This window comes from Apodemus sylvaticus, chromosome 8 (genome assembly GCF_947179515.1).
Source record: "Apodemus sylvaticus chromosome 8, mApoSyl1.1, whole genome shotgun sequence".
Classification (NCBI taxonomy): domain Eukaryota; kingdom Metazoa; phylum Chordata; class Mammalia; order Rodentia; family Muridae; genus Apodemus; species Apodemus sylvaticus.
Genome location: NC_067479.1, coordinates 3478522 through 3499311, shown reverse-complemented (window position 1 = coordinate 3499311; position 20790 = coordinate 3478522). Strand labels below are relative to the sequence as shown.

General features: G+C 50.4%; 1 protein-coding gene and 1 pseudogene across 1 annotated transcript in view; one reads left to right on the top strand and one right to left on the bottom strand.

Moving 5' to 3' along the window:
* Window positions 1–19943, bottom strand: part of Stk24 (serine/threonine kinase 24) — a 98897-nt gene extending 78954 nt beyond the window's left edge. Inside the window, exon 1 of the mRNA XM_052190619.1 lies at window positions 19528–19943. Within this exon, the coding sequence (XP_052046579.1) occupies window positions 19528–19569 (42 nt within the window). The 5' untranslated portion in view covers window positions 19570–19943. The remainder of the gene's footprint in view (window positions 1–19527) is intronic.
* LOC127691025 (eukaryotic translation initiation factor 1-like) lies at window positions 3251–3594 on the top strand (annotated as a pseudogene).
* Window positions 19944–20790: the final 847 nt, after the last annotated feature.

The window sequence follows — 20790 nt, the reverse complement described above, 5'->3', positions numbered from 1 at the left end:
GCTGGAGAGATGGCTCAGCCATTATGAGCTCTGGCTCCTCTTCCAGAGCTCTGGGTTCGATGCCCACTGCCAATAACATGGTAGTTCACAACAGTGTGAACCCCAGTTCCAGGGCATCCAACGCCCTCTTCTGGCCTCTATGCACTACATGCGCATGGTGCACAGGCAAACATGCAAGTAAAACACCCATAAACATAAAAACAAATAGATTTTTAAACTTTCAAAATGATTCCAACTGGGGCAGGCACTACTACTCCATGGCCATGTGGGCATCAGGGTTTAGCCTAGAACTCTCAGTGGAAAGCACCCCAGGACCTGCAAGACCTCGCTTACTTGGTGGGGCAATCTCAAGGGCTCCTCCCTCAAGGGTCACACCCATTCCTAGGTTGCTTGTAACCACTGGTGACCTACTTATAGTATCGCTCCCTGGCCTGGACTTTCCCCAGGCTCCAGACCCATTTATGGATGTAGCTGTCCACACCCTCTGCCTCCGGTCCACTTACAGAAGTCCCTGCCACCACGGGTTCTTCGCCGCCTACATTCTGTGCCAGCTGGCAGCCTGCTAACCACAGCTAAGGCCTTCCAGGGACCCTGCAGGCTCCATCACCAAGCCTGCCCGTCCTGCCCCAGCACCCCAGCCCAGACTAATACCTCACTACCCAAGACAGAGCAGCAGCAGAACGGGCTCCTTCCTCTCCAGTCCAGCCACAAAACTGTCATTACAGTCCACAGCTGGCCAGCAATACAAATGCTTCAAAATTCAAGGGGTAAGTAAAGAAATATTCCCAAGAAGTTCACACCGTGAGTAGGCTCCCAGGCCAAGGCTTGAGGCGGGACAACCCCTCTGACATCGCATCTGCCATCTTCTTTTCACTAAATAAGAAGAAAACCAGTTCCTTGTTTGAGTCTGGGCATTCAGGGACACTTCAAGTCCCTATGCTTCCGTACACTCTGCTTGGATTCCCTAGTTTAAAAAGAAATTCTCACTATATTTATTTACTGGGGAGGAGATGCCCCGGCATGTGCGTGGGAGTCAAAGAACAACCCAAGGGAACTGATTCTCTTTCTACCATTCGATCCCAGAGACGGATCCCAGGCCCTCAGGCTTGGTGGTAAAAAGCCCTCACCCTTTGAGCCACCTCGTCTGTCAGAAGAGAAATCCCTTACAGCAGGTATATCAGCTCACACCTGCGAGCTCAGCAATCCGGAGGCTAAGACAGGTAAAGTACAGAGAGTGGAGAGCTAGCCTGCACCATAGTAGTAGGTTCTGAGCCATCCCAGAACACAGAGTGAGATCCAGCCATGAAAGAAAACAACGAAAGGGTAACACCCTTTGAGAGCAGCTTAGGCATTCTTCCTCGTTAGTCTCCGCGCTGTCACGTGGCCATCGCGCTGTCACTTGGCGCTAGCCAGTGCTCTACACTGGACCCACGCCTCCTACTTGCAGACGTGCCACATGCAGACCTGTGGTTCCAACCCCAAGGCCCACAGTCAGAATGGGGCACGTGGCAGCCTCCCCTCCAAAACCCAGAGCTCTATCCCCCTCAGGGCGGGCGCTGTGACCCTCTCATTCCCTGATACTTAGATCAAAGCATAGCCTTTCCTCTGATCATTGAGGGCTGCCACCTACTATCAATTTCAAGAGGAGAAATCAAGTCCTTGCAAAGCTGTGGAAGGGATGGTAAGCCCAAGCTGTGCAGCACCAGGAAGACAAGAAAAAGAGAAACCCTACAGGTCAATCTCACGCAGCCCTCCTGACCAATCAGAACTAACTTGTACCCACAAGCACAGAACCATCCTGCTCAGAAGTGTTATTAAAAACAAACAAACAAACAAAAATCCCTTCCTCCTCCCAGCTCTTGCGTTTTGGGTACGGGGTGAACTAGCCCACCATGGAAAAACCAATGGGAAAAAGACGCTTCTTTCTGAAAACCAGAGAAGCAATCACAAAAGCTGGACGTATGGTGGCACACTCCTCTAATCCCAGCACTCAGAGGCAGAGGTGGTCAGATTTGTGAGTTCTCGGACAGCCAGGGTTTTACGTAAAGAGACCCTGTCTCAAAAAGGAAAAAAAAAAATATCAATCACAGTCAAAGTAAGAATGTACCTTTCACTAATCTATTGCAAACAGTATTAGGGAAATAAACGACTGGGCTACTCTTGGCTGCTCGGAACAAAACAGGAAGGTCAGTACGAAGCCTGACAATGTGTTTTCTTTAACTGTATATAACTCAAGTTTAAGAGTCAAGTCACTGAAGACAATCAATCAAGCATCCACGGAAGGAATCTGAACATGGCAGCAGACACCTGAGATCCCAGCCCCGCAGAGGCTGATGTGATCCAAGACCAAACTACCCTGGACTCCACAGGAATATCAGAAAGGAGGGAGGAGAGAAAAAGGGAAGTGGGGAGAGAGGGAGGAAGAAAATAAATAAATAGAAGGAAAATCTGAAAAGCAAAATGAGAGGCTGGGGAAATAAGTCAGTCACTAAGCACTTTCTGTTCTTGTGGAAGGTCGGGGTTCGGTTCCGAGCGCCACATGGCAGCTTACAACCACCTGTTAACTGCGGCTCCAGGGAACCCAACACCTCCTTCGGCCTTCACAGGCCCCTGTCATGTATACGGTACACACACGCATGTAGGCAAAACACCCATACATGTAAAATTTACCCAAACAAAATCATTTTTTAAAAAGGCTATTTAAAGACAAGAGTCACCAACTGGCTGTGTGACAACTTACACGATTCTACAATCGGGCGTGTTGGCACAATTGCTGGTAAGCCTGGCATTCGGGAGGTGGAGGCAGGAGGCCCACAGGTTTTTCCTTTCCAGCCTCAAGGTGAGTTCTAGGCCTGCCTAGACTAGCATATATGAAGCTCTGTCTCAAAGAGGGAGGGTGGGCTGGGGAGATGGCTCAGTCCGTAAAAGTGGCATGCAAGCAGACAGGAACAAGTCTGATGTCCAACACCCATGCTCCCAGTACGGAGAGAGGTGGTGAGGCGAGGCGCAGCAGCTCCCGCAGCCAGCGTCTAGATATTCCTAGGAGCTCCGAGCAGTGAGAAACTTTGTTTCAAAGAGTAAGATAAAACCTGACTGAGGGGCCCCAGTCACTGAACCACACCAAGGACTCAGGCTGCCTCCGCCTGGGGTGGAGGGGTGCGCCTAGCCTCCCTATGCTCAGTCCCCGCCCACCCCACCCACCCACCTTCTCCCTGCAGCCGCCTTCCACAGGCCTTTTCCACCATATCGTGTATGTCTGCTATCCAGAACCTCCACTCTTTCAACCCCTTTGCTGATGCTAACAAGCGAGATGACCTGCTTCCTGCTGGCACTGAGGATTATATCCACCTAAGAATTCAACAGAGAAATGGCAGGAAGACCCTTACAACTATCTAAGGGATCACTGATGATTACGATAAAGAGAAACTAGTGAAGGCGTTTAAGAAGAAATTAGCCTGCAATGGCACTGTAATTGGGCATCCAGAACATGGAGAAGTAATTCGGCTCCAGGGTGACCAGCACAAGGACACATGCCAGTTCCTTATAGAGATCGGACTGGCTAAGGATGATCAGCTAAAGATTCGTGGGTTTTAAGTGCTTGTGGCTCTCTGAAGTTTAAGTGGGGATTTCCTTGCAATGAGTAGAATTTCCCTTCTGTCCCCTTGTCACAAGTATAAAAGCCTCACAGCTTGTATAAATGTAACCATTTGGGGTCGGCTTTTAACTTGGACTAGTGTAACTCCTTCATGCAATAAACTGAAAAGAGCCATAAAAAAAAAAAAAACCAAGACTGAGGAAGACACCTAGTATCTCTGGCATCCATATTCACACTGCAGAACATACCGGTGTGCATGCAAACCCAAAACCCGTGCAGGCAGCGCCCGCGCGCACACACACACACACACACACACACACACACACAACATACACATATGCATGCAAACACACACACACACACACACACTCCAAAACATACACATGTGCATGCTTTTTGTTTTTTGTTTTATTTTGGTTTTTTGTTTGTTTTTGTTTGTTTCAAGACAGGGTTTCTCTGTGTAGCCCTGGCTGTCCTGAAACTCACTCTGTGGACCAGGCCGGCCTCGAACTCAGAAATCCGCCTGCCTCTGCCTCCCAAGTGTTGGGATTACAGGCGTGCGCCACCACCGCCTGGCTCCACATGTGCATGCAAACCCATGCAGGTAGCACACACATACACACACACACAAACATACCGGAACATACCCATATGCATGCAAACACACTCACGTGGTACACACACACACCAGAACATACCCATGTGCATGCAAACACTCATGTGGTATACACACTCCAGTGCATACCTGTGTGCATGCAAACCCACTCATGTGGAACACACACACTCTCTCTAAACCCTCCACCCTACAATTCTAGCTGCTTGCCTTCATCTGACCTCTACATGTGCTGCAAAGTCACCAAGAACCTAGAAGCACTTTCATCCAGCCCACTGGTTACAATACAGCTGGGCAAGGAGTAAGGATCCAGCCTCACAAATGCCACTGTCCAATGTGTGCAATGCAATTAACCACAGAAAACTCAATGCTTCCCAAGCAAGAGCATGTGGGCTCCAGGACGTGGGCATAGGTAACCGTTCTTTCTCCAAAGATGAACAGTACAATGTATGTTTCTAGCTAGAATTCTGACCTGAAGGTCCAGCAAGATGGCGGAAACAGCAAAGGCAACTGCCACCATGCCTGATGGTCTGCTCATCCCTGGGTCCCACACAGTAAAGAGAACTAGAAGGTCTACAAGCATGCGGTGGCATGAACAACCAACGGCAGGCAGACAGACAGACAGAGACGATGCACAGACTGACTGACAGAGAGACAGAATTCTGCCCTCTGGAAATGAGGCAGGCCTTGTATTAGAGAAGAATAGAAACCTGTTAAGATCCTAAAATATATCATCCTAAGACTGTGGAAATTCAGGAGAGTTTACCATCTAGTTCTAAATAAGACATGGACGGACGGGCACCTATGTTATGAGTACCACGGGGAAATGGGCAAAGCAGAAAAGTGCTAATAAGCTAATAAGCAGAAAAGTTGCAGGAAAATAGAAGCTGAGGTGTGGGGTGTTTCCTGGGGGAAGGGAGTGCCCCCTCCTCTCCTAGTCCTCACACCCAGTTCACAGCATTTACAACAGACTCTGCCCGTACAGCCTGGCCAGGGCCGGAAAGGGGCTGGCGGAGCCAGCAGATAAGCGACAGCAGGTCCTCCGCCAAGTCTCAGAGGCCCCGCTATCACAGGCTTCCAGCCGGGAAGGCTGCGCAGACTCTGCTGCAGAAAGACCGAGGACCGGAACTGCTCCCAGCTGCAGCTGAAACGTCCCACGCAGCAGGCCAAATATTAAAATAAAGGGGGGCAGGGAGCACTGTGCATGGTGCTCCCCACCCCAGCACTTGGTCTACACAGCGGATCCAGGACAGCCAGAGCTGCAAAGCAGAGAAACCCAGCCTAAAAACACAACAAAACCGGAAAAAGTCTAGCTATGCTAGACTATAACTATGCTATCATCTCAGCTCTTCAGGGCAGTGACGTTCCCATGCAGAGGGTGGGCTGATGATGTCTTCTGAGCAGGAGTGCTACCTCGGCAAAGCTCATTTCCAGTCACTTCAGGGAAGAAGGACCTGCCACATTCTACAGGCATCTGTGAAAGACCACAGCTTACACGAGTGGGAGGGGCTTCTCAATCCTGTGTGCGAGAAACCACTTACTCTGTCTGATCAGTAACACACCCAAGAGGCAGGGATCAAATACAGTGAAGAAAAACTGCTTCAAACCTGCACAAACAGGCCTGTGCTTCAGGCCTCTGGGGAAATGAAATGCCACCCAGCACACCTGCCATAGCCCTTACAGTCCTGGTCAACAGGGAGACTGAGTCCCGAATCCCAGTCCACCTCTCCCCCCACCCCCCCAGCACACTGCCAGGAGTCACTTCACATTAAGTTCACCTTTTCCCAAAAACACAGTGGATGAAGGCATTCTGAAAGACTGCATACTCTTCAAATGAGGGAGCTAAGCTTTGCATCCACCCTTCTTAAAACAATTCACTAACTCAACCATGTGCTGTCTGCCCCAGAGTCTGAAAGCAAGCACCACACACACACATAATCAGCAATTCAAATTTCACACGTACAATAAAAAATTTAAAAACAAAAACAAAGAAACAAAAAAACCAAGTTCCAAAACCTCAAAGTTTGGAAGTATAACCTAACTAATTCAGGGTAACTAATATAAGCATAGCTGTCATTTCTAAGCATGAAGCCTCCAACAGCCCAAACGGGGTGGGATGGGGTGGGGTGGGGAATCCACTGTGCTACAGAGCAAGACCCTATCTCAAAATACAGACAGACATGAGGAAAGTGCTTGGACCTGAAGTCATTCCCTGAACCTATGTGTTGTTGTTGTTGTGGCTGTAGTTGCTGTTTTTAAGGCCAGACAAGGAAGAATGTGTGTATATCCCTGGCACCAGGGAGGCAGAGACATGTGGGTACCTGGTACTCAACTCACCTGTCTGCTAGCCTACTCAGTGGGCTCCAGCCTAGGGAGAAACCAGCTCAAAAAACAAATGGAGAGCACTTGAGGGACACTTGAGGTTGACCTCTGTGTGTGTTCTTCCCCTACCCCCCACCCCACCCCCAAATGTGCGTGGGCTCACACACACAGAAGCAAACATATGCACCGTTCATTGTTAACCGTGAAACTTCGAGGGAAGAGTGGATGCTGATGACAGAGAGCCCATCGCGTCCCACATAGAGAAAAGGAGTGCTTGTACATCTCACTCATGCCCGCTCTCCCAGGCATCCTGAGTCCCATGTCCCAGCATCACCAAAAGGCACATAGAGGTCACAAAGCCAAGGATCTAGTGCCACCAGTCAAAAGGGACAGCCACAGACTGCAGGCTGAGAAAGGGGCCAGGTCACCAAAGGCTGATGACGTACTGGAGACTCAGTTGACCCAACACAGAGGCAGCTGAGAAACAGCCCAGGAGAAGCTGAGGTTTACCAGCTGCATTTACCTCATATCAGGAAGAACCAGAAAGCAGCTACAGTGAGAACCACAGCAAGCAGTCTCCACACGGGAGCCCAGATAACCTAACAGGCCAGGCAATTTCCAAAATATGTGTTCCTTTAAAAAGAAGTCTCCAGGGTCAAAAAGGCATGGAACACATATCGCTGGCACCCCATGGGTTTATAAACACATACTAGAAAAAGACAAAAGCCTAAGTCTTACAACTTAAAGACCTCTTTGCCCCAGATCTAAACCAGAGATTCCAAAGTCAGTCTTCCCAAATAAAATGCAAGCCAGGACTTGCAATGGCCTGGATTTGGTGGAGACCTGGTCTCCCTGTGCTGTGAAGCACAGGCTGGCCTGGACCTGCAGAGATTACAAACAGGAGCCACACAAGCTGCTTGCCTTCACAGCAAGAACTTGGTGGGTTTAGATGCTGAATTCCCCAACACAGTGTGGTCCTCCACGTGCAGTCCTAGGGGCAGCAACACAACTGGGAACTTCACAGAGCCGCACCCTGACCTCCCACCTCTATAATCAGAGGGTACAGAGAGTGGAGCCCAACAGTAATGAGTCTTCCACAGTCACAGTTCAAACAACACATTCTGCACAACACCTGACAGTTCAGGAAGCCAACCCAAGCAGGGCCTCAGGCAGTGGTTCTCAACCTTCCTAAAGCTGCGACCCTTCAATGTTCCTTGTACGGTGGTAACCCCCAAACCATAAAGTTATTTTCATTGCTACTTCCTAACTGTAACTTTTCTACTGCTATGAATTGTGATGTAAACACCTGTATTTTCCGATAGTCTTAGGTGATCCCTGTGGAACTTGGCAGACAGAAAGGAGATAGAGATTCACGCCACAACCCCTAATACCAAGAAGCCAACGGACTATGAACCTGACTGCAAGCAGGAGAACAGGCCGACTGGCGCCAATCCTGAAGGCGCCAAGTCTGAAGGCCTGAAGGCACACAAGCCAACCTGCAGTCACTAACAGGCTTGAGACCAGGCGCAAAAGCCAAGCTACTCGACCCCCTGCACGGTGTACAAGGCTGGACGCCCTTGGCAAGCTCACCTCAGCAGCAGTCAGGTGCACAGTTCACCAGAACAAGTACTGCCACCAAACTGGACATCCCGCCCAGCCAGAAGAACAGTCCTCTAGCTCAGGGAAGTTTTTCTTTTCCCAAAAATAACAATGCTCATTTAGCATTCCCAAGGCCCTGGGTTCCATCCCCAAAACTAGAAAAACAAAAGTATATACACACTGAAAAAAAGAGCTCTACGCACTATCAGTTACCAGCCCTGCACTGGTGCCCCGGAAAACAGTGTCCGGAATCAAAATGCCTGGAACGGTCTGAAACAAGAAAGAGGAAAACACAGCCCTGGTACCCAAAGCCAGCGCGCTCTCCTTGCAGCTAAGCCCAGAGTCCTCCACCCTCCTACTTGCAAACTTGGCCACATCTGCCCTTCCTCCGCCCCACCCCCACTGCCCTGCAGATCACCCAGTCACCACCCTAGTATGTACAACACCCAATAAAATCAGGTCCCTCCTGCAAGGCTTCCCACCACGGGTTGCATATTTTAAAGGTTTAGTATTTTCCAGATTGATACAGATAAATACAGCAAGGTTAATGTTGGGTCTCAAAGAAACCCAGGAGCAGTCTCACTCAGTACCTGTGGCTCCTCCCAGATCTCCCAGAAGCCCTCAGTGCCTGTGGCTCCTCCCAGATCTCCCAGAAGCCCTCAGTGCCTGTGGCTTCTCCCAGCACTTCTCACCACACCTCCTATCCCAAACCTCTCCAGCCCAGGGGCTGGGCCTAGCTTCTCTTCCCCAGGCATCTCTGATCCTATGTTTTGGCTGTGCTCCCTCCTGGTTCCTCGTGCTCTCTTCGTCTCCTTGACCTTCTCCTTTCTCTGTCTTTTCCTCAACCATCCCCCTCCCCTCCCGCCATGGCCCAGTTCACTCTGGACCCATGCAGAAGCCTCTAGCCATGCGTCCTCCTCGACCCTGTTGTCTAGAAGCATCATGTCCTCCTTTTCATGCAGACAAAGGTAAGACTTAGTTGATTCACCTGCCAGCCAGGAGACTGCACCTGCTAAAAAGCAGGTAAGAAGGCAGGCAGAGAGAGACAGCGCAAGCCTGTGCTGTACTGGGACAGGGCACTGCAGACCATGTAATTTACAAAACGAACTCATTTGTCATAGCCTTGAATGCTGCAAAGTCCAAGGACCAGGCAGCATGGAGCAGTAGGGGCGACATGTCAGCTCTGGGGTCCCCTCTCCCTACAGATCTGCCCTGTCACAGACATGCACTATGGTCTCCTCTAGCCCTACTTCCCAAGAAAGCTAAGGGTACTGGCTGGTTTTGTGTGTCAACTTGACCACAGGTGAAGTTATCACAAAGAAGCTTCAGTAGGGGACGTGCCTCCATGATATCCAACTGTAGGGCATTTTCTCAATTAGTGATCAAGGGAGGAGGGCCCCTTGTGGGTGGGGCCATCCCTGGGCTGGTCGTCTGGGGTTCTGTAAGAAAGCAAGCTGAGCAAGCCAGTAAGTAACATCCCTCCATGGCCTCTGCATCAGCTCCTGCTTCCTGACCTGCTTGAGTTCCAGTCCTGACTTCCTTTGGTGATGAACAGAAATGTGGAAGTGTAAGCTGAATAAACCCTTTCCTCCCCAACTTGCTTCTTGGTCATGATGTTTGTGCAGGAATAGAAACCCTGACTAAGACACTAAGTTTCCAGCACATGAATTTGGAGTCTCAAGCCACAGCAGAAGACAGCACATGTGGAGAAAGCAGGGAGAACCAGTTCCTAGCACTAAACCGCAACATCCCAGAAACTGGCAACAGCAGGTACCCACACAAAGGTGGACTTCGGGTGAGCAGGCGGTAACCGACCTAGAGGCATAATAACCTAGGAGGCTATCATATCTCTGGGTGCATCTGTGAGGGAGATTCCAAAGAGGCTTAACTGAAGGCGGCATAACGGCACCCTAAGGTCCAGTATTGATTAAAAAGGGGAAGGGAAAGCCAGCTGAACACCGACAACCATTTGCTTCCTGTCTGGAGAAGATGAGGCCAGCTGCCTCCCACAAAACACCAGTTTCCACTCCAAGATGCACTCTCCTCAAAAGTTAAATCCTTCCTTACGGTGCTTTGAGATTATCTCCACAGAGGTACCTGAGGTCAGTGACTCAGGCGAGTCTCATAATGAAGCCATGCAGCTCACCCTCCTCCCCAAAGCACAGCCACTGCCCTTATCTCCCACCTCAAGGAACGAGTGAGGAAGTTTCCAGGGTAGGAAGGGAAGCACACCACACAGGTACTGCACCTACACCTGTACCCAGTCCACCTCCAGAAGGAGGAGGAAGAGGGGGCTTCAGGTGGATGGGAGATGTGAATGAGCCAAGAACAGACTCCAGAAAGGTCTTCAGAAAGGCAAGCATTTCTGCCATTCCCAACTGTCTTGTCCAGGAGAGATGACAGACAGGAAACAGCACGGTTACTCCCCCCAGACAGTATGGTGGAACATACCAGCACAAGAGGCTCAGGTGAGGAAACTCTGAGTTTAAGGGCAGCCTGGGCAGCATTCCTTAATTTAGAGCTACAGACTGAGACCCTGGGGAGTGAAGACGGACGGACGGACGAAGAGAAGAAAAAATTCCTTGAGGTCCCAGCAATTTCCAGTCATAAACAAAAGTGGATGTTAGAGGGTGGCCCCTACCACAGAACACACAAACACAAAAAAACAAACAAAAACCGGCCACTAAACCCAATAAAGGGAAAACTAGAGACTTGAAAGAACTATGCTTTAGAAATAAAACAGACACTTCAGGCAAAGGGGGAAGCACTCTGTGATGGGGAACACTAGGAGGATCACAAAAGCTCTTGAAATCTAAGGATACAGAAGCAAAAATGCTTCCCGGGAGGCTTGAAAAGTGAAGACAATGGTCCAGAAAACCAGTCAGAAAGACAAGGGACAGAAAACAACTTTAAAGGGTAAGTTCATTCAAGGACCAGATGAGAAGGTAGGCATCCAAAAGGGAGATTTACACACACACACACACATACACACACACACAACACCCTCATCACAAGACACCAGCTGCCAGACTGTAAAGGCCTCCTGACTGCCTGCACAAAAACATGACAATACTCAGGCCAAGACACCACTGTGGAACATCACAACACAAAGGAACCTTTTCCAGCTCAGGGGCAGGACAGCTTATGTGGGTGGAATCCAGTCCTGGTGCGTACTGCTCTCCAACAGAACACAGAATACAGGGCATGAGTAAATGTTTACAAACCTCCCTGAAGGCAGCCTACAGGGCAGAGGACATACCTGTATCCCCAGGCTCAGAGCGGTAAGCTGTGGGTCAGCCTGGGCTACATAACATAATCCTGTCTCAAAACAAAAAACAAGAGGATGTAGCTCCGTAGTTCAGTGTTTGCCTAGAACTCGTGAGGCTTTGTCCCAGCTCCTAGGACTGACAACTCAGTTCTGGAAGGAAACCAACAATTTTATGCCATATCGCACTACCCACCCAACAGGTTAACTATGAAGAGCCTGTACCCAAATTCACTGGAGGGAGTCTAGGTTACACTGCACCCATCAATCCAACGGCATGAAGCCATGAAAGGCTGGAATGCAGAAACAGGTATCAGCAGACAACAGCAAAAGAACCAAGGCAACAAAAAGAGACCCAGAAAGGAGGAGTGAACCAAACTGAAGAGCGCCAGCCCAGCCAAGGAGCACTACAGCCCAGCCAAGGAGCACTACAGCCCAGCCAAGGAGCACTACAGCCCAGCCAAGGAGCACTACAGCCCAGCCAAGGAGCACTACAGCCCAGCCAAGGAGCACTACAGCCCAGCCAAGGAGCACAACAGCCCAGCCAAGGAGCATCCCAGACAAGCAGAGGAGCATCTCAGTTTCTCTCTGGAGGTGAAAAGCCTGAGGTTGGCTCCAACTGAGTTTCCTAAGAGGAGATCCTGACACCTGGTGAAGTCTACCTGGGAAAATCCTTTAATTAGACCTCTGAAGAAGACCTGCACTTCACTACCACTGCCCAGGCTGCAGACTATGCAGACACTGCTGTCAGATCTAACATGAAAAGAGGGTGACAGAACCAAACCTAAATCCTTATCCTGTAGAACCCTGGGTCTACAAAGCATACAGTTTCTAAACTCGCCCACATAAGCCAAGGAGTGATGGCTAAGTCGGCACAGAGAGGCCATAGGGGCTTCCTTCCGGAAGAAAGAAATGGAGGCAGGGGACAAGTAACCTTGTACATCTAATCTGTGAGCTGTTTCCAATAAAAGCTAAACAAAACCTAAGTAACTGAAAACCAAACAAAGGATAGGGAGGTATACCAGGCCTTCCAAACCTTAGAGTTAAAAACAGGAAGAGATTTAAATAGGCTAGCCCTAGCTACACATTTGGTACGCATTCCGCATAATACTCACCATGTCCCCATCACTGACTCAGACAACACTCCAGCACGCAACAGTTTCTCTTGCTAACCACAAACCCTTACAAAACAGGAGGAAGGTCTCTGCAGTCTCACTGTGTCACTGGGAGCATATACCTCTGAGCAGGCCATAGTGTACTTTGTAGCAAGCTAAGCCACATCTTGTTTTACCCGGGGCAACTAACAGTTCTCCCACTATAGTCCAGGTTGGCCTGGAACTGACTGACCTTGTAGCCCGGAACTTAACTCACAGCACAACTCTTGCCTAGCTTTCCAAATGCTAAAACTGTAGGCATAAGCCACCGTGCCCAGTTCCGACTGGGCACAACCCCGCCCAGTCAGATGTTCTAATAACAATGTATCCTTTTCCCAAGCCTTTTGACACCAAGACATTTAGTAGATCCTACTGTAAAAATTAAGTTATGAGATATAACTTCTATCAACAGATTCAAGGCTACCCCAGGTTTTCCATAGCAGCAACAGAGTAACAGAATGCAGGTCTATTTCCTGCAAGCAGGCCAGCCACAAGATTCCATTAGTGATAATCACCCCAGCTAAGGCACACAGAAAGCACTAGAAGGGAGGGCGGGTGGGGCCCGCTTCCTGGAGGTACCAGTTTCCAAGCAGGCAAGTCTGAATCATGGGGAACATCACCCAAATAAAACTGCGTGGCAAGAGACCATCAGACTCCTCCTAGACCATGGTCTGGAGGGTGTGCCCATAAAACCACACTAGGACAGAGAACAGGCTCACCCATCACTAGCTGCGCACACTGCATCTTGCCAAGAACCAACGAAAGAACTCCATCAACCTTATGGTTGTTTGAATAGGAATGGCCCCCACAGACTCATTGTGTGTTAAGGCTTGGCCAGAGTAACTATTAGGAGGTGTGGCCTCCTTGGAGGACGTGTGTCACTGTGGAGGTGGTCTTTGAGGTCTCATATTCTCCAGCTACACCCAGTCTCCTCATGCTGCCTTCAGAACAAGACGCAGGACTCTCAGCTCCTTCTCCAGCACCATGCCTGTCTGCATGCCACCATGCTTTCTGTCATGACAATGATGGACTAAACCTCTGAAACTGTACGCTGGACCCAATCAAATGTTTTCCTTTGTAAGAGTTGCTATTGCAGGATCATGGTCTCTCTTTACTGCAACAGAAACTACCTGAGACAACTGTGAACCAGACCAGAGAGACAGCTCAACTCCGCTGTGAGCATAGCAGCTCCAAGAGGAACAAATATGCACAGATATGGACGCCAGGAGGCCACCTTGCCACTGTCGCAGCTGCTGGGGACTCTATTTACAGGGACAATCTGCCTGCATTCTTACAGGTAACTGGGTATCTGTATGAAATATTATCAATACCCTTCCCTGAGCCAGGCATGGTGGCACATACCTTTAACCCAGCAACTGGAAGGCGGATCTGAGTTGGAGGCTCCCCTGGTTCCAGGACAACCAAGAATACATGGAGAAACCCCGCCTCAAAAAATAAAACAAAAAAACAAAACAAAACAGTACCTTCCCTCATCTGGGACTAGAACCAAACCTCCCAAAAGCTATTTAATGTTTAAAAAATAAAAAGATGGATGACTACCCTGGTATCCCGAGTTCGATCCCCATATCTCACCTACCAGCCACGTGGTAGGAGAGAACTGAGTCTGGAAAGCGGTCCTCTGACCCCAACATGAATATGAGGACATGCACATCTGCACGCATATGTACACACAGAGGATTTCTTTTCATCTTGGAACTAGAGAGAAGGCTCGGCAGAAAAGGGCACTTACTGTTCTTGCAAAGGACAGGGTTTGGTTCCCAGCACCCATAGGGAACAGCTCACAACTGCCTATACAACCCTAGGGGATCTGAGGAGTGTATACTATACCCTCCTGGTGCACACACACACAAACATATATAAATCTTTAAAAGATAATTTAAAATCGGGACCTTCCCCCACCCTATCAAAAAAGAAAAAGAAATGAGAAAGCCTTTCAGGGATGAGAATGGTACGTGGCTCGGTAGGGTGGTGTGGGAAGGCAACAGGGCCAGAGGAACAACACACACAAACTTTCAAGCAAAACAAAGTCTTAGCAACAAGGAACACCACAAAGGGACACAGGTACAAAATGACCTGGAGAGGCGAGGCTGTGCCGCAGCTGAGTTGGTCCAGGACCAGCCAAGTCATGGAGCCAAGAACAGGATTTTCCCCAGCACTGTACAAACCAGCCGGGTATGTAATCCAAGCACGGGGGAGGTAGACACAGGAGGATCAGAAGTTCAAAGCCAGCCTGGGCCGCATGAAGAACTTGCTTCTCCTGGGGAGAAAAAGACTTAAGTAACAGGAAAACATACCCAACTTTCCTCAATTATTTTGCATAGCACAAGACAACAGAAGAAGGCAAAGCTCATGACAGGCCACACGATAGTCACAGAATTCAAGCCACTGAGGTCTGTGAAAATCCTCCAGGGCTGTCTCAGCTGTCCAGGGACACTTGGGTCCCCTGGCATCTTCCCTGGCATCTTCCCTGGCATCTTCTGCTCCCATACCTTCTAGGTAGACACCCAGAACCCACTTTCCCTATCACCTACGTCTGAGAACACAGGCATCCCAAAGAACAAAATACCCAACCCGGTCCCCAGGCCTCAGCCCTACCAGGCCCGGAGAGGCCCTGTTTCTCCATTCTACAGAAACCTGGTACTTTCCAAACATGACCTGCTCTCCTGGACCCATTACTGAAACCTTCTGAGGGCCCGCCCTGCAAGAGCTCCTGACCATTTGAGGCCAGGGGCCTGCATCTTAACATCATCCTCTGAGACTCCCTATATCAGGACCAGAAGGTGCTAAACCTCCGTCTGTGTACGGCCTCACCAACTTTACTGAAAGGCCACTCAGACACCAAACCACCCCCAAGGGTACAGTTCCAAACAGGGCAACAAGAGCAGGTATCTCCCATGGAGGAGAGGGGGGGCTGGACAGTACACAGCAGCCTAGGGCACATGCCACACAGAAGGGTAGGCAGCCAGAGACAGAGTAACTACAATGGTCTTGATGTCTTACTTCACAGATTTCTAATGTGCTCGTGAGCACCTTCCTGGCTACCCAGTACACAAACCTCTTCACAGCTAGGGCTTGGAGCCTAGGAGCTGGAGAAAGGGAGAAAAAGCAGGATAGAAAAAATATCAGCAAGCTAAATCTAAGTTGTCTTAGCTACCCCTTTAAATCATCTATACTTGCAAACACGAGGGTCTCCTAAATGCGAAGCCTGGAGACGTGCCGCATCAACTCCAGCCTTCTTAGGCATGTGACTTACTGAACTTAGTACATTTTAAACTTGGATCCATGAGCCAGTGGGCTGTGGAATCAATTCAATGTTACAACCAGCTTTAAAAAAAAAAACAAAACAAACAAACAACAACAACAACAACCCACCCAATATTGCAGTAATGACTCACAAGGAGTAAGAAACGGTGCCGAGATCTGAAGCTTTAATTTCTGGTCCTGATGCAAAGTCTCTGTCTCACGAGAGTCACAGCCTAGAAAGGCTATAAAAGTGGCAAGTGGGATTCTGTAACAGAAACTTAGAGCCTGCAAAGGTAGAGTGCTGCAGAGGACTGGAGCTGGGCTCCTGTGGCTCCTCTTCTAACTTCCCGGGACTCCTACGCACGTGTATCTCATGCTACATACACGTATGCACGTGTATCTCATGCTACATATACATATGCCTGTCTATCTCATGCTACATACACATAGACATACAGAATACTTTTTACCAAAGAATTTTATAAGCAAAAAGTTAATTCTTTCTTTAGATCCCTCTACCCCAGACAGGGTTTCTTTGTGTAGCTCTAACCATCCTAGAACTAGCTTTGTAGACCAGGCTAGCCTCGAACTCAAAGATCCACCTGCCTCTGACTCCCTAGTTGTGGGATGAAGGTCCGAGCCATTGCTGCCTGACTTGCACAAAGCTAATTCTTTTGCACCATGATTTAATGCAAATTCAAAGCACTAAATAGGCCCCTCCTACCTCCAACTTAACTTTTTATTTTCACTGGAACCAACAAGGCAAAACAGTAAACGTTCAAGAAGAAGGCAGGAAATACTTAACAGCCGCACTCATCTACTGTGGCTTTTTTTAATTTTTCAAGACAGGGTTTCTCTGTGTAGCCCTAGCTACACTCGGTAGACCAGACTAGCCTCGAACTCCAAGATCTGCCTGCCTCTGTGTCCTGGGACTAAAGGCACCCTGCCAGCTTTTACTTTCTAATTCTCTCACAGACTACAAAGCCCAAAGAGGAAAGAAAATCCCCAGAAAACCTCATCAAGACAGTCAGGTGTACAACCCTCAACTCCTCACCAAAGATCACTAGAGTCATCAATCAATCACAGATACTGTGTGGGAAAAAAAACCATTCATCTTGTATTTCCTTCTTCAGCAAATATAATCTAAAACAAAATGATATACAATATTTGCAAAGGCAGGGTGAAGGCCTGGGTTGGAATCACTATGTCATCCAATACTACCTCCCCTTGGTCCATTCAAATCCTTTCTCATTCACAAAGCTATAAAATGGTATGATCTCTTCCTCCATCAGTACCAGAAATAATCAACAGATATAAAGTGACTAGCTAATAGCTAGCGGGCCATAAAGTCTTTACTCTAAAGCATTCCTGAATTCAGCTTATTTCCCTCAGGCTGTCTGAATCTGCTCTGCAGCCTTGCCAAACTTTGTGCAGTTCTGAGGAGAGAGGGTCTCAGTTTTAACTTTGGCTGGCCTTGAACTCTCTAAAGAAATCCAGGCTGGCCTTGAACTGATAGAGATCATCTGCCTCCACCTCCTGAGGGTTGGGATTAAAGACAGCCACTACCACACCCCCACTAGCCAACAAATTTAACCCAGTTCCTCCTAAACCCTAGCCAGAAATCGTAAGAACAGGGGAGTTCAGAAGAACAGCAGCAAAAGGAGATACCTCTTTCTCTCCAGTTTTATCCTAGGCAAGACGCAAGGCCGGGTGTGCCTTTCATGTAATCATCAAAACAGCTCCTAGGGAGGCTGCTGCTCTTGACTCCAAGTTGAAAATAAATGTGCTGGTTTTTCTTTTCTGGAGGGAAGGGAAGGGAAGGAACAGTCTCCAATAATACACCAAAAATCCGTGTGGTGTGAAGCCGTACACAGGGGCGTGTGGTGTGAAGCCGTACACAGGGGCAGGTCCGACTGTGGGAAGCCACTTTTCCACCTCTGCCGAACCAGAACAGACTAAAAAAATAGTAAGACTGGAAAAAAAGTTATCATCTTCACACCGAAAAGCAAAATTAAAACCGCTTCCTTTCAAGAACATGTATGAAATACACTTTTTAGGGAAAATTATTTAATTTTTCCTTTTCTCAAAAAATGAAGTGGGGTTTTTTGGCCCATTCTTTAAAACAAACAAAGTAAGAGAGCAGATGCCAACTGGGAACCACCTGGTTCTGACCCCCTACACTGCCACATTAAGTAACTTTTCAAACACTTTCTTTTACAAAGGATAGCAGCCAGAATAAAGCAAGCATGAAGAAACGTGCTTTTAATGTGCCAAGAGGCCCTTCTTGCTGTACAGGTAAGAAACTGTCACCCACTTGACCCTGATGTCTTGTCTTTGGGGTCAAACCAAGGCAAGAGTTGCTGGAGGCCGCGGGTGACTTTCAATAGTGGCCAGGAGCATCAGGTTTTACAAGGCATGAAAGGTGAGACTCAAGAATAGTTCTAGAGCACCTTTCCAGTGACACTTCTCAATTCCAACTTTATTATTCCTTAAAAATAAAAATGACCCAAGTTCTAGTGGCCACTAAAGTGATAGCTTTGAATTCCTATTTTTCCAGAGTTCAAACCGGAACAAAGAAGCCCATTTTCCTTCTCATGGTATGCAAAAGGAAGAAAAAGAGGGATGGGAAACATTTTCAAGAGAGACAGTCTTAAGAGGCAAGGCCCGTGCAGCTCAACCCTGGGGCCAAAGAGAAGGCGCCTGCTGCATCTATAAACTGATAATCTTGGATATTCTGTGGGGTTTGGTTTGGTTTTTTTTAAGCAAAACTCTTCCGTTCACTCGCTTGGTAAAGCAAAACTTTGGTCTTGTGGTCTTAATCTCAATCATTATGTCTGTATTTATACGCTCACAAACTTTACAAGTAAGAACAGACAAGTAATTGTTTTTCAAAGTACAGAAAACCATCCTCAATGGCCAAAAAAAAAAAAAAAAAAAAAAAAAAACAAGTTCGTGCATCCATATAAACTTGAAATTCAACTCGGTCCCCTCACCGCCCCCTTCCACTCCAAAGAAAAAGTCACTGGCAGGCTAAAAAGATACAAAGTGTGCACGGAGAAGCCCGCTGGCACTCGGCTCTTCTGGATGCCAACGGGTCTCAAAGTGAAAGTCCAGCAGCGGAGTCCTGGCACCGGAGGGGTGAACCTGGTCTCCGCACGCCAGGGCGCTCGTGGAGGTGTGGGTTCCGCCTCCCCAGTTTGCAACCTCGCACTTTCCGCACCAGAACTACAGGCTCCGACTCGAGGTTACACCTTCCTGCACCCCGCCCTGCGGCCCGCCCGTACTGGGACCAGTCGGGGCGCGCTCCTCGCTGCGCTGGGGTCACCCGCTGGGGGGGGGGGGTCTGGGAAGGGACTTTTGGGGACTGAGAACCGACCCCGGAGTTCCGCTATCCCCGTCCCAGGCCCACACAGGGCCCAGGCATCAAAGCGGGGCCTCCAAGGACACTAGTTCAGACTCCTGCCCCGATGGGCACTCGGCCTGCGCGTCGGAGTTGGGGAGCGCAAAGCGCCTGCACCCCACTTCGGCCCCAGGCCGCAGACACCACGGCCCCTCCACGTGCATACACCGAGATCCACCCCCCTCCCCGCCGCTCGAGTCGGCGAAGATCCGGGAGAAACGGGCCCGGCGCGTTGGGGGGAGGGGGGGCGTGTTGACACCGCCAAGTTGCCCGCTTCCGCCCCGGCCGTAGCCCGACCGGGCCACCCCAGCCTACCTGCATGCCCGGCAGGCCCGACTGCACCGGAGAGTGGGCCATGGCGTTCGGCGCCGCCACTTCCTGGCCCGGGACGCGCGGAGCCGCGCGGCGAGCAGGCCCGGGGCCGCGCGCAGCCCTCGGGTGGCGGGGCGGGCTCTGGAGCCCGAGGCCACCGCACCCCGGGGACGGTCTCAACGAAGGTTGGCGAGCCGCGGCCCCATACACTGAGCCTGGGGCGGGCAACGGGGGGCGCGGGGGAGGATGTCTCGCGACTGCGGCTGCTTCTCCTGGGATCCCGCCGCTGCGCTGCCGCGGTGCTCTAGTCGAGCCGGGCGGCCTGGGCCCGCGAGCGCTGGCTGCCTGAAGCCGAGTGGGCGCGCACAGCCCGCCGCGCCCCGCCCCGGCCCGGCCCCCGCGCCCGCCCCCGCGCCCCGGCCGGGGACCCCGCCCCGCGCTTCCGGGAGGGGGAGGGGGAGGGGAGGAGCCGCTGGGTGCCCTAGGCCGCAGTCGCGCCTCCCTGCGGGCGCGCGGGCGGGATCCCAGGGGCTCCGTGGGCAGGCGGGTGCTCTCGGGGCTCCGTGCGCCGGGGTCCTTCGGAACCGCGGGATGGGCCTAGCGCACGAAGGAGAGCTGAGCCTCCGGGAACGAAGAGCACCGCCCACTCCTACCCGTCCCTCTCCACCCGCCCTGGCTCTCCAGAGGCCAGAGTCTGCACTCGGGATGTCCCCAAAGGGGCCTAGCCTGGGGCCCCGTTCCAAAAGCCCCGGCCGGAGCGTCCTCGCTGTCTGTACGAAGTTTCCAGCCAGATCAAGAAGGAAACCCCAAGGGTAGAGAGGGCGGTTTGTGTGCAGTGCCTTGGATACTGAACTCAGCCTCGCCTGGGCCGCGGGGTGTGGAAACTTAGCTGGACAGAGGAAGGGCTGGGCCCCTGCCATCTCTGCGCTGCACACAAGAAGGGGAAAGTGGGGTGCGGAGGGGTGACGGAGGAAGGGAAGACAATAGAAGGAAATCGCGTCTCGACTCTTACCCAGCCCTCCCCTCGCTTCACTGCTCCTAAGGCCGCAGGCCCACTCTGGGCACCAGCTCTGCCCTCCTCCTAAGCTGCTGCTTCTGCAGCAAACAAGGAAGGATGGAGAGAAGCCTTGCGCCTCCAGGAAGTACTTTATTTACAAGTGGCAAATAGGAAGTGGTCTAAGAGTCAGAATCGCTGTGTCTCACGCTATAGGGACCCTGAGGCCTCAGTCGTGAATGCCCATTTTGCCCCACGGCTGTGCAAAGTTA